Source organism: Natrix helvetica, assembly GCF_964273705.1.
Source record: "Natrix helvetica genome assembly, chromosome: 2".
Lineage (NCBI taxonomy): Eukaryota > Metazoa > Chordata > Lepidosauria > Squamata > Natricidae > Natrix > Natrix helvetica.
Window position 1 is genome coordinate 273,287,797 of NC_138552.1, and position 13,558 is coordinate 273,301,354.

A 13,558-nucleotide genomic window follows, 5' to 3' on the forward strand; every position below is an offset into this window, starting at 1 on the left:
TCTCTTTCTACTTATCCAGTGGATTTAGCACTTTCAGTTTACAAGGCTTTAACGCTGTTGGCAGACAAGACAGTATTTAAGAAAAGAGGAAACACCGTTTTTGTTGTCCTCAATGTCACCTTCAAACGATGTGGCTTGTCTTTGAAGCAAAACAAAAATCAGCCGAACCTGATTATTTTAAATATTATTTATGTTATAGAATGTTATTTGGAAATGGACTTATTTTATACTCTACTATTATTATTGCATTAAAAGTGTCACTGTAGTTTTCACATTAGTTTTATTTTTTTCATGGATGGGGGGGGGTTCAATTCAACTGAAAAAAGACAAAATTCTTGTTATTCTTGTTACAGAATTAGTTAACAAGTAATGTTTACTGATTATGTTATAATCTATTATCAGATATTGGAGGGTTCCAGGCAGAGGTGGGTTCCTACTGGTTCGGCTCGGTTCAGTCAAACCAATAGTGGAATGCCGGCCTGGTTCGCAGAACTGACCCAGGCTGGCCACGCCCCCAAACTGGTTCCCTGGTCACCGCGGTTACCACTGCCATCTTTTCTTTGAGTTCTGCGCATGCGCAGAACAATTTCCATTGAACTGCACATGCGTGCATAATGCACATCCAGCGCATGCGTGCGCACACACACACAAACCAGCAGTAACACTGGCTGAAATCCACCCCTGGCTCCAGGATTGGGCTTAGCGTTTCTAATAAATGTTTGTCTCCAGCCTCTCCACTGATGAAATAGGTAGCAGAATATCTACAGACTGCAATATCTACAGAAGTATCCATGTTGGTAGATGTCAGTATTTTAAAAAATCTATTTTAAATCTTCATCCTGTCAAAATAAAAAAATGGTTTTGTGGGATAGCAGCGCTGTAACACTAAAAATATCTACTCAGTGTACATAAAAGCCAAGAAAGTATTGTTGTCAGGGTTCCAAGTAACAAACCCAAAGGAATCAAAACCCTGAGGCCTAAAGTTTCCTCATAGTTTGAGGTGACAATTGTCACTTGCTATATCTGATACTTTCACATGGAGTTTTTTTGTTTTTTGTTTTGCATACATACCAATCGCACTATTCCCTTTTGGAGTAAGCAAAATTGTGCAAAGCTCAAAAAAGGAGTAGCACATAGTAAGCCAAACAGAATTTCAAAAATGAGATGAGAAAAAGAGAGGGAAATAAGTCTAATTTACACTTTCCGCAACCACAACTCTCTCTGTGTCTTTGGGATCCTTTTGACTCCATTACTCATTCTCTACCGTTTTAATTGTGCCATTCAATCCTTGTTCATTCTCTCTCTATGATTTTCCCATTGAAATTCACTGTTGCATTCAACCCATAAGCATTCAGAACTCATTTATTTTTGTTTTACTGGTTCTCTATTCTCACTGTTTTCAACTTGTCTCCTTATATAGTCAGTTCTCATTTCCACATAACGAAGTGAGAAGAAGTTCAGAGTTATTTTCACTTCTTTTATTCAAACATTAATTTCTTGAAACAGGCGTCTGTTTCTGTCATTACTTTCTAGTTTGCAGTGGCTCACTTTCTTTCTATCAGCACTGAACATTTAAAAATTTCTCCATCCATTGTTTGTAAACAGAAAAGACTGAATTCAGGTTATTATTTATCAAAAAAACCCAAAACCCACCTAGTCCCTGAGAATCTGAAGCCAAACAAAGAAAAATGACATCTGGAAATGTCATTCAGACAAAAACCTGTAAATGTTAACAATTGCTTTGTTGCTAGATAATAATGTAATTATTAAAATGCATGGCATGTATTTTGCCTAATCCCTACCCCAATGTTTTTTTTTAGATTTACTTATGAGGCAGGAGTTGCACAATTATTGTTTTAGGAGGCTGAAAGTATTGTAAAATTTGAGAATCCTGATATGAAGTGAGGCGATACAAGTGTCAAATGCTGGGGAAATCAGGAAATTCAGGCAGTTCAATTGAGTATAAAGATTTATTGCAAGTTTAAGCTGTCTACAAAAATCTGAGCTACTAATGGACAAGGGAAATGAATGGGAAGTTAAGAAGGCAGTCAAGGTGGGCTGGACCAGGGGTGAAATTTAGCAGGTTCTGACAGGTTCTGGAGCACTGGTAGCAGAAATTTTGATTAGTTTGGAGATCTGGCAAATACCACCTCTGGCTGGCCCCAGAGTGGGGTAGGAATGGAGATTTTGCAATATCCTTCCCCCAGGAGTGAGGAGGGAATGAGGATTTTGCAGTATCCTTCCCCTGGAGTGGGGTGGGAATGGAGATTTTGCAATATCCTTCCCCTGCCACACCCACCAAGCCATGCCCACAGACCCGATAGTAAAAAAAATGAATTTCACCACTGGGCTGGACTTAGATCTCTTGCGGGCGTGCAGGGACTTGTGACTTATGGCACATTTGACCCCTCCCTTGGGCTAAGCCTGGTCAACTCCTACACCAAGGATAAGCAATATACTAGCAATAGCAATAGAACTTAGACTTATATACCACTTCACAATGCTTTACAGCCCTCTCTGAGCAGTTTACAGAGTCAGCATATTGCCCCCAACAATATGGGTCCTCATTTTACCCACCTTGGAAGGATGGAAAGCTGAGTCAACCTTGAGCCTGGTGAGATTTGAACTGCCAAATTGCAGGCAGCCAGCAGCCGCAGAGGTAGCCTGCAATACTGCACTTAACCACTGCGCCACCTCGGCTAAATACCTAAATGGTATTCTCCCAAAAGCTGATCATTGAATTATTGTAATACTTTTTCTAAATTTGTAGACTACAATTAAATTATAAATTAACCAACCAGCTGGATTTACAGAACATATTAAGGCTCCGGATTATAACAACCAAGCTAAACACAATTGGATCTCATTAAGATTAGCATATGACACACATAAAGTCACTAAAACTTTAAATGATCTAGTAGTGTATGCACATCTTAGACATAACCAATGATTTTACTTAGCCTTGATAACAGCCGAATCGGGGCAATGCAATAGTACTGAATGGATATCACACTGAAAATAAAGAGCTGTTCACAATCATTTCAGAGAGTAGAAAGTGGAATGAAGGGGCAAATTTAAATGTTACCAAAAGGGTTTTAAAAAAATATTAAGATCAATTTGATAGTGGAAGCAATTAATGAAACAGCAGTGGATTCTACTTTACTTAATGTGTTCAAGCAAAACTGGGCAGCCAATCATCTGAAATACTTTAATTTGGATTCCAGCAGTGGATAGGGATTTAGGCTGAATAGGGTCAAATAGCTTAACCAATTTAACGCAAGTAGCCTAAATTGGGGTTTCTCAGCCTTGGCTCCTTGGCACTGGCTGGGGAATTTTGGGAGTTGAAATTCATACATCTTAAAGTTGCCAAAGTTGAAAAACAATAGCTTAAACAGTTTTTTTCCAACTCTATGATCTTGTAATTTTATATACAATTCCCTCTTTCAGCTTTCAAGAAGATAAACCACAAATCAGTTTTGGATTAACTTCCGCCTGCCCCTGAGAAATCTACCTGTTCATTTGTTAAAAGTGTAGGAGACAATAGAGGGAACAAACCTGAACTTGGCTACTAGTTCCAAGTTCTCACTTTCTATTCACCCAGTAATCTGAAACAAAGCAGAGATTTGGAACTAGGTACAATCTGAAAACAGATTGAAAACAGAGGCAGGTTTCTACGATCCTGCATCCTAAAATGTTATAAAGGTAAAGGTTCCCCTTGCACATGTGCTAGTCGTTCCCAACTCTAGGGGGTGGTGCTCATCTCTTTTTCAAAGCTGAAGAGACAGCACTGTGCGAAGACATCTCTGTGGTCATGTGCCCGACATGACTAAATGCCGAAGGCGCATAGAACACTGTTACTTTCCCACCAAAGGTGGCTCCTATTTTTCTACTTGCATTTTTACGTGCTTTTGAACTGCTAGATTGGCAGAAGCTGGGACAAGTAAACAGGAGCTCACTCCATTATGTAGTGCTAGGGATTCGAACCACCGAACTGCCTACCTTTCTGATCAACAAGTTCAGCCTCTTAGCCACTGAGCCACCTATTAAATGTTATATATTTTCACAAATCAGAGATTGTTATATTCAAGACCTATAATAATCCTCTTCTTTGTTGTTGTTTTTAAGATGATGTCCTTAAAAATTACCCTTCATAACTTACCTTCTCAAAATATGACCAGCAATATTTTCTCCTTGCTTTGAAAATTATTTTTAGTTTTTAAAAATCAACACACTTAGCAAACTGAATAATGCAAATAAAACTTAAATTAATGAATGAATTAAAATTTGGACCAATGCCAGCTTACCTCTCGCACAAGGCAGTTGTGTGTATTGAGGTCCCTGTGAATGATATTCATAGAATGGAGATAAGCCTATGAAAAGAAATGAGAAAAAAGAGTTAGAAATTTTGTTATTCTTCCATAATTCCTTTCTTTTTTAAAAGGATATGGTTGACTTCACTTCATCCAGCATTGTGGGATGCTCTTAATACGTATAATAAGACTGTTCCAATTTTATAGGAAGCGGAGTTGTTATTTTTGAAATATAACTTGACTTATCGTAGCATATAGGCAGTGACGTGCAGTCAGGTGAGGCAAGTGAGGCACAGCCTCACTACTCTCATCATGAAAAAAAAAAAGTAAAAGGAAAAAGCTGAGCTAGTTGCTGCCTCACCGTGGATGACTCTGCTTAACCTCACTGGTGCTCTCCCTCCCCAAGTGTAGTGACTTCCTCCCCAGGCCCCCATTCATTTCTCTCTCTCTCACACACACAGCTGGATAAAACTATATAAAAATCTAGCCCAGCTTCACTGATTACAAGTTTGAAAAGGCAACGTGGCTCCACCTGCAATCAAACTACACTTGGGGAGGGAGAGCACAAGCGAGCACTGAGGAGACCACAGGAGGAGGCAGGAAGCCAGGCAAAGAGCCATGCTGTAGTACACACACTTCCCCCCAGCCTCTTTCTTTTGGAAGGCTCGGATTGGCTCCCCTCCGGCTTCTCTGCCTCTCCTCTCACCCCAGCCTGCCAGCAGCAGGTGGTGGGTGGGCTTTATTGTGTTCCAGGCATTTCCCACCCAGACAGCAAGCTGCATTTTCAATGGTGGAGGTGTTTGGGAAAGGCAGCAGGGGAATGGGGGGGGGGGGGGGATGGCAGAGGAGCTGCTTTCAAGCCACTGGAAAAGATATCCAATCCAACTTTTGTGTGGGGGGGGGGGGTTTGTTTGAGAGTGAGTGAGAGAGGGAAGGGGTAGGAGAGATAGTCCAATCCAACTTCTGTGTGTGTGTGTGTGTGTGTGTGTGTGTGTGTGTGTGTGTTTGAGAGAGGGGGAGGAAGGGAGAGAGGGAGGAAGGAGGGGAAGGAGAAGAAAAAGAAAGAAGGAGCAAAGGAGAAAAACAAATGCTGTCGCTTTAAATTGGAACTGAGCATGCCTGGCTGTGGAATTCTGGGAGTTGAAGTCCACAAGTCTAAAAATATTTGAAACCCAGCACTGTGTCAGTGCCTCACCAGTCATAAACCTCACCGCACGTCACTGCATATAGGTCAGAGGTCCCCAAACTCTGATATAGGTAGTACTTGAGTTATAACCGGCCACTTAGCAACCGTTCAAAATTACAACAGATTTACTGTACTTATGATCCAGATGTGAAGTTCAAATGATCACATGACCAAACTTTAGATCCTTGGCAACATGGCCATATTTACGGCCATTTGCAGCATCCCACAGTCAATACAATACAATACAATAGTAGAGTTGGAAGGGACCTTGGAGGTCTTCTAGTCCAACCCCCTGCCTAGGCAGGAAACCCTATACCATTCCAGACAAATGGCTATCCAACATCTTCTTAAAGACTTCCAGTGTTGGGGCATTCACAACTTCTGGAGGCAAGCTGTTCCACTGATTAATTGTTCTAACTGTCAGGAAGTTTCTCCTCAGTTCTAAATTGCTTCTGTCCTTGATTAGTTTCCACCCATTGCTTCTTGTTCTGTCCTCAGGTGCCTTGGAGAATAGTTTGACTCCCTCTTCTTTGTGGCAACCCCTGAGATACTGGAACACTGCTATCATGTCTCCCCTAGTCCTTCTTTCTCTTAAGCTAGACATACCTAGTTCCTGCAACCGTTCTTCATATGTTTTAGTCTCCAGTCCCCTAATCATCTTTGTTGCTCTTCTCTGCACTCTTTCTAGAGTCTCCACATCTTTTTTACATCGTGGCGACCAGAACTGAATGCAGTATTCCAAGTGTGGCCTTACCAAGGCATTATAAAGTGGTATTAACACTTCACGTGATCTTGATTCTATCCCTCTGTTGATGCAGCCTAGAACTGTGTTGGCTTTTTTGGCAGCTGCTGCACACTGCTGGCTCATATTTAAATGATTGTCCACTAGAACTCCAAGATCCCTCTCACAGTTACTACTATTGAGCACGATACCACCTATACTGTACCTGTGCATTCCGTTTTTGTTGCCTAAATGTAGAACCTTACTCAGTCACATGACTACATTTTCCTAAAGTTTTGCCGGAAACTGTACCCATACATCCACCATTGGTTTGCTTACCAATGTTAAGCGGCATTCGATTAACAACCTCAGATTCACTTAATGACCAATGCAAACAAGTTTGTAAAATTAAGTTGGCCAAGTGGCCAACTTGGCCATAAAACAGTTTCCTGTTTTATGACAGGAAACATTGTGAGTGTATGTTTTATTTTAACCAAATCTATTTCACACACCCTTGTTCATAAGCAAGTAAAAATAACCTAACTGAATCAGATTCAAAAAGTCTACACAATCTAGCATTGTGCTTACAAGACTGGTCAGTAAATTATTCTGGAAAGCTCACAAGTAACATACTTTGTTATTTTTATCAAGCCTACGTTGTCTCAACATGGAGGCTTCATTTGGTGAGCAACTTTCATGAATTGCTCACATACTTTTAAAGGCTAGTGAATAAGACACAAAGGAAATTTTAAAATGATTCCAGCAAGATGCTTTCCTGATGCCCCACAAAATTCCTGTCTCAGTCTGCTGCAAATTCATGCTTCTACTCACCATCCCTGAAGCGATGTCTTTTGCAAAACTGACCCGCTCGCTCCAAGGATACTGACTGTCCTGGAAGAAAAATGTTGCTGGTGAGTGAAGTATTTGGAAAAGTTGGGGTGAACCCTGTCTGGAGCATCTCACGTCTACCAGGAAAGAGAGAGGAGCAGGAAAGAGACTTTGCATCCTTTTCATGACTAGGTTCACAAAACACACTCTAGCTGGTTTTATTTATTAATTTAGCATATGGCAAATACATGGATTTATAGTAGTTCAAAAGTTAATGTCCACTCCATCCAGCCATTCAAGCACAGGGTGATCTACGTTGAAAAAATCAGACATTGGGCCGGTGGTAACCATTTAGCTGGTTAATGAATTGATCATGTTTGCACAATACTCTAAATCAAAAACCTAACAGAGTATTATTAATTAAGCTTAGTAGATTGTACACATGCAGTTGTAAGATCTTCACTGAGAATTAAGAGCATTCAGTTCAGGTTCAGACCCGGGGAATAGTACTGTGATAATATTGGTCATGCTTGATGATGACCTCTAGTAGGACCAGGAGAGAGATAGTGCAACCATCCCAATTCTACCTGATCCTTCAGTGGAAGAGTAGTTCTCTTCCTTTTTATACAGATGGGTCCAGTTGTTCTTGAGAGTGGAGAAGGAACAGGCTTAGGCTTAAACCTGACAAGACCATATGAGTGGTTGTGGATATTTTGGGCCTCCGGATTGGACAGTGGTTCAGTCTTTGATCCCGAATAGGATTGCATTTTTCTTTGGGTTTGGTGGGCAACTTGATACTCTCTAGAATTCACGGTTTTTGCTCAAGCAGCAGTGTTTTAACATGCAGCGTCAATTTTGTCATGACGTTAAGTCATAATACAGTTTGCTTGGCCACAACATGTTACATGAACACAGCTATTGCTGTGGCCTGCCAGTGGCCAGCAGAGCTGGCAGCATATTCAGACAGTGACAAGGTTGGAGAAAAACATGAGCCAGTCCTAGAGTCTGGGGAAGGCTTGGATGAGGGCTCTGCGTCGGAGGCAGAGAGTGGTCCAAAGCCATCTGGTAGTTATTTGCTGCCTCCAGAGCCTCTGGAGCCTGATATCAGCAACACAGAAGAACAGTGGGAGCCTGTTCCCAGTGTGCACATGTGCAGAGCTGCCAAAAGGCAAGAACAATTAAGAAAACAGGTTCGACTTGGGAGTAAGGCTTGGAGATGATTGGCTCCTCCCGTAAGACATAAAAGAGGAGCGAACGGGATGTGACCTTTTGCAGGAAGCAATTAGTTCATCTGGTTGGTTCAAGGTTTGAAAAGTTATGTTTGACTCTGTGGTAAGTTTGGTCTTGATCTGCATTTGGCAATTAGGTCTCTGGCAGCATTCCGAGGGAGATAAGGTGGGTGTTTATCAACATTCATCTGAAAGACTGTGGCAACTCAAGCAGACATCTGTTGGAACCTTCACAGACTGTTTGTAAAGCCTTGGGGACTGTTAATGACCATAATTTACAGCTGTATAAATAAAAGGTGTTTGGGATTAAGATTGTGATCTAGTGAAGCCTAGGTCAGAAAAACTATTGTGTTTTATTAACCCTGGCTTACTGTGCTGTGTGAACCCAGGCAGATTGTCTCCGCTGTTCTCCCTCCTCCTGCTCAGATGCTCAATATTCCTACATTAGAGCCGATGTAGGTTCTATGCCCTCACCATGCTCTTAATGATCCCACGAAGGGTGCCTCCCTTGATGTACTCTGTGATGAAGTTCAGCCTCTTGTCTTTATAGAGGACCCCAATGAACCTCAGCACATTGGGGTGTTCCAGGCAGCGCATTACTTTCACCTAAGGAACAAAACCACAAGACAGTTAATTCTGCATTCCTCAAAATCGCTTGTGGATGACAGAAAACTGCATACAACATCAGGAAAAAATGGTCAATTTTGTAAAATATTGGGCTACTACCTGCTTGTCTACAAGCCCTGCAGCAACTACCTAAACTTTGGGGACTTCGCAAAATGAAAGATTTTGGCAAATATTATGGAGGAACAGCTTGTCATAGAATATTATAGAACAGCGTATGCTCCATATGAAACTTAAGTCGGAAATCTTTGCTTGCAGTGTAAAAACAGTAGGGATCACCAAATTCAAAAAATTCAGCAATGGGTTCTCTGCCTGGTGGGTGTGGCCATAGTGGGCGTAGCTTATTTGGCCCCCTGCAACATGGGATCGGGGGCATTTTCGCCATCCCCAGGCTCCAGAGGCTTTCCTCAAAACCTCTGGGAGGGCGAAAACTGGCTCCCCTGGGCTCCTGAGGCCCTCTGGAGGCCAGAAATGGCTTTCTGGAACTTCCGGAAGGCCTGTTCCCCCACCCCCTTCCCAAGCTTCTGCGCGGGCCCTGCACTTACATCCAAAACAGGCTGTGTGGAGACTCCTGGGAAGGGAGGGGCAGGAGGGACGGAGTGGGAGGCACCAGCCAGGGGTGGGATTTGGAGGTTCTCCGAACTGGCCATAATGTTAGCTACGGGTTCTCTCAAACTTGGGCGAACCCATAGCAGCCCACCCCTGGATCACCATATACATTTAAAGAAGAGGCACACAAATTTAAATTAGGTAACATTTGATGTGGGGGAGTAAAAAACAAAAACTAATAATAATAATAATATAATAATAATATATTTATTTCTTAGCCGCACCCTCTCCCGAAGGACTCGGGGCGGCGTACAACGAAACATTCGAAATAAATATGTAAACAAAACAAACATATAACAAAGGTACACTAAAACATACAGACATACAAAAGGAGGAGATCGATTGATAAAAACAATTAAAATACTGTATTTAAAACCCCTAGAAATTAAATGAATTAAAATACCCAGTTAAAAACCTGTCAAGAGCGATATGGTTAAATCAAAGTTGAGCCAGGCCAGCTGCTTGGAATAGGTGGGTCTTAAGCTTAATACGGAAGGAGCGGAGGTCAGAGGTATTCCTAATATCCGGAGGGAGGTCATTCCACAGGGCTGGGCCCGCCACAGAGAAGGCTCTACTCCTAGGCGCCGCCCCACGACATTGTCTAGCGGACGGCACCTGGAGGAGCCCCTCTCTGTGCGAGCGAATTGGTCGCAGGGATGTATGGGGCAGAATACGATCCCGCAAACTGAAATGATACTAATAGAAAATCAACAGAAAGGAAACTTCTCTAGCCACTGGACTAAGCTGGAGTAACCAACCTCTTTAAGGAACGTTCTTTGGGTCTCCTCATCAAAACGGATAAGTTCCTTCATGGCCATCACTTCTCCAGTCTCCCGGTGGGTCACCTAATGAATAAAGTAGATTAGGACTTTCTTAGAGGAGGAAACATTTAGAATCATACAGTTATAAGGGATCTTAAGTGTAATGGGCTGTAAAAATAACCTTGAGAGAAGGAAGAAGAGTCGCAATGGTCTGGTAAATGAAATACAAGTCCAATGCAGGGATGTAATTGGAAGAAGTGTCACAGAATTGATTCGCCCTAATGCTCTCTAAGATAAAGGCAGGAAGGAGAGGCACACTGAGGGTTACCTTAGAACAGAGGGCTCCAACTTTGGGAACTTTAAGACTTGTGGACATCAACTCCCAGAATTCCTCAGCCAACAGAGCTTTTGAGTTGAAATCCACAAGTTTTAAAGTTGCCAAGGATGGAGACCCCTGTCTTAAAAGACTCTAGTTTTTTGTATATGCATAGACCAATTTTCATTTTAAATTTTCTTGTTGTTAGTTGCGAAGACATGTTCGACCCATTGCAACCCCGTGGACAATGTTCCTCCAGGCCTCTACCATCCTCTGGAGTCCATTTAACCTCATGCTTATTGCTTCGGTGACTCCGTCCAGCCACCTCATTCTCTGTCATCCCTTTCTTCTTTGCCCTCAGTCTTTCCCAGCATTAGGCTCTTCTCCAGTGAGTCCTTCCTTCTCATTAGGGGGCCAAAGTATTTGAGTTTCCTCTTCAGGATCTGGCTTTCTAAAGAGCAGTTAGGGTTGATCTCCTCTAGGACTGACAGGTTTGATCGCCTTGCAGTCCAAGAGACTCGCAGGAGTCTTCTCCAGCACCAGAGTTCAAAGGCCTCAATTCTTTGGCACTCAGCCTTTCTTATGGTCCAACTTTCACAGCAACTGGGAAAACCATAGCCTTAACTATACACACTTTGGTTGGCAGGGTGATGACTCTGCTTTTCAGTGTGCTGTCTAGATTTGCCATAGCTTTCTTCCCCAGGAGCAATCACTTTTAATTTTTTTGGCTGCAATCATTTTTCTACAATAAACTAAAATAATGCAATTATGCTCATGGATCTGCTAGTCCAATCTCCTCCTCAGACAGATTTTTAGAGTCTGAGTCACTGAACAATGACTCTGCAACACAGAAATTCCACCAAAAGGCTGGCAAGATCAATCCATAATCTAGATCCAGCTGGTAGAAAGGGCACAAAATACCATGCCTGTATCTTCTAAAATGTTATTGTTTTTATTGTTTTTAAAATAGAGACAAAAAAGAAAAACACAAAATTAAAAATATATACATTATTTAAAAAAAAAACATAAAGGGGATTTTTAAAAAGTGAGATGAAAATTCTGCAAAAATAATAAGTATATCATTTTAACAGTAAACAGTGATAATTCAATACAGGTAGTCTTCAACTTACAACCATTCATTTAGTGTGCATTATAAGCTACAACAGCACTGAAAAGAAAGTTATTCATGACCTGTCCTCATACTTACAACTGTTGTAGCATCCCACATAAATCACAGACTACCCGTATATAGTTATCTAATGCAGTTATTAAGGAAATCAATCCTGACTGCTCTTTGGAAGGACACATCCTGGAGCTGAAGCTCAAATACTCATTGGAAAAGACCCTGATGTTTGGTAAGGTTGAAGGCCAAAGGAGAATGGGACCGCAGAGAATGAGATGGTGAACATCAATTGGTGCAAACTCTGGGAGACAATCCCTGGCAGGCTGCAGTCCATGGGGTTGCAAAGAGTTGGGCATGACTTAATGGACAACAATGCAATTATTATTCAAATAACCTGTCTTCCATTGAGGACCTGTATACTGCATGAGTCAAAAAGAGGGCTGTGAAAATATTTATAGACCCCTCACATCCTGGACATAAACTGTTTCAACTCCTACCCTCAAAATGATGCTATAGAGCACTGCACACTAGAACAACTAGAAACAAGGACAGTTTTTTCCCAAATGCCATCACTCTGCTAAACAAACAATTCCCTCAACACTGTCAAACTATTCACTAAGACTGCATTATTATTACTGTTATTATTAATCTTCTCATCGTTCCTATCACCCATCTCCTCCCACTTATGATTGCACGACTGTAACTTTGTTGCTTGCATCCTTACGATTTATATTGATATTACAATACAATACAATACAACAGTAGAGTTGGAAGGGACCTTGGAGGTCTTCTAGTCCAACCCCCTGCCTAGGCAGGAAACCCTATACCGTTCCAGACAAATGGCTATCCAACATCTTCTTAAAGACTTCCAGTGTTGGGGAATTCACAACTTCTGGAGGCAAGCTGTTCCACTGATTAATTGTTCTGTCAGGAAGTTTCTCCTCAGTTCTAAGTTGCTTCTCTCCTTGATTAGTTTCCAGCCATTACTTCTTGTTCTACCCTCAGGTGCCTTGGAGAATAGTTTGACTCCCTCTTCTTTGTGGCAACCCCTGAGATATTGGAACACTGCTATCATGTCTCCCCTAGTCCTTCTTTCTCTTAAGCTAGACATACCTAGTTCCTGCAACCGTTCTTCATATGTTTTAGTCTCCAGTCCCCTAATCATCTTTGTTGCTCTTCTCTGCACTCTTTCTAGAGTCTCCACATCTTTTCTACATCGTAGTGACCAGAACTGAATGCAGTATTCCAAGTGTGGCCTTACCAAGGTATTATAAAGTGGTATTAGCACTTCACGTGATCTTGATTCTATTCCTCTGTTGATGCAGCCTAGAACTGTGTTGGCTTTTTTGGCAGCTGCTGCACACTGCTGGCTCATATTTAAATGGCTGTCCACTAGAACTCCAAGATCCCTCTCACAGTTACTACTATTGAGCACGGTACCACCTATACTGTACCTGTGCATTCCGTTTTTGTTGCCTAAATGTAGAACCTTACTCTTTTCACCATTGAATTTCATATTGATTGTTTCCTGATTGCTTATTTGTACCCTATGACTATCATTAAGTGTTCTACCTTATGATTCGTGACAAATGTATCTTTTCTTTTATAAACATACACTGAGAGCATATGCACCAAAAACAAATTTCTTGTGTGTCCAATCACATTTGGCCAATAAAGAATTCTATTCTATTCTATTCTATTCTATTCTATTCTATTCTATTCCCAGCCCCATTCTATTCCTATTAATATGAATCTCTAATATGTACAGTATATATAACTCTTTTTTAACCTATTGTATTTAGTGTAAATGAGTTTCATATTTGATTACATTTGTCTATCTATAGGCAATCT

At 41.4% G+C, this 13,558-nt stretch overlaps 1 protein-coding gene across 2 annotated transcripts in view; it reads right to left on the reverse strand.

The window, feature by feature from the left end:
- The window catches only part of LIMK1 (LIM domain kinase 1), a 59,798-nt gene that overhangs the window by 9,843 nt on the left and 36,397 nt on the right, over positions 1-13,558 (reverse strand). For both annotated transcript variants that reach the window (XM_081944007.1, XM_081944008.1), the window contains 4 exons: positions 10,266-10,352; positions 8,749-8,880; positions 7,049-7,108; positions 4,305-4,370 (listed from right to left, as the gene is read on the reverse strand). In XM_081944007.1, coding sequence (XP_081800133.1) covers positions 4,305-4,370; positions 7,049-7,108; positions 8,749-8,880; positions 10,266-10,352 — 345 coding nt within the window. The remainder of the gene's footprint in view (positions 1-4,304; positions 4,371-7,048; positions 7,109-8,748; positions 8,881-10,265; positions 10,353-13,558) is intronic.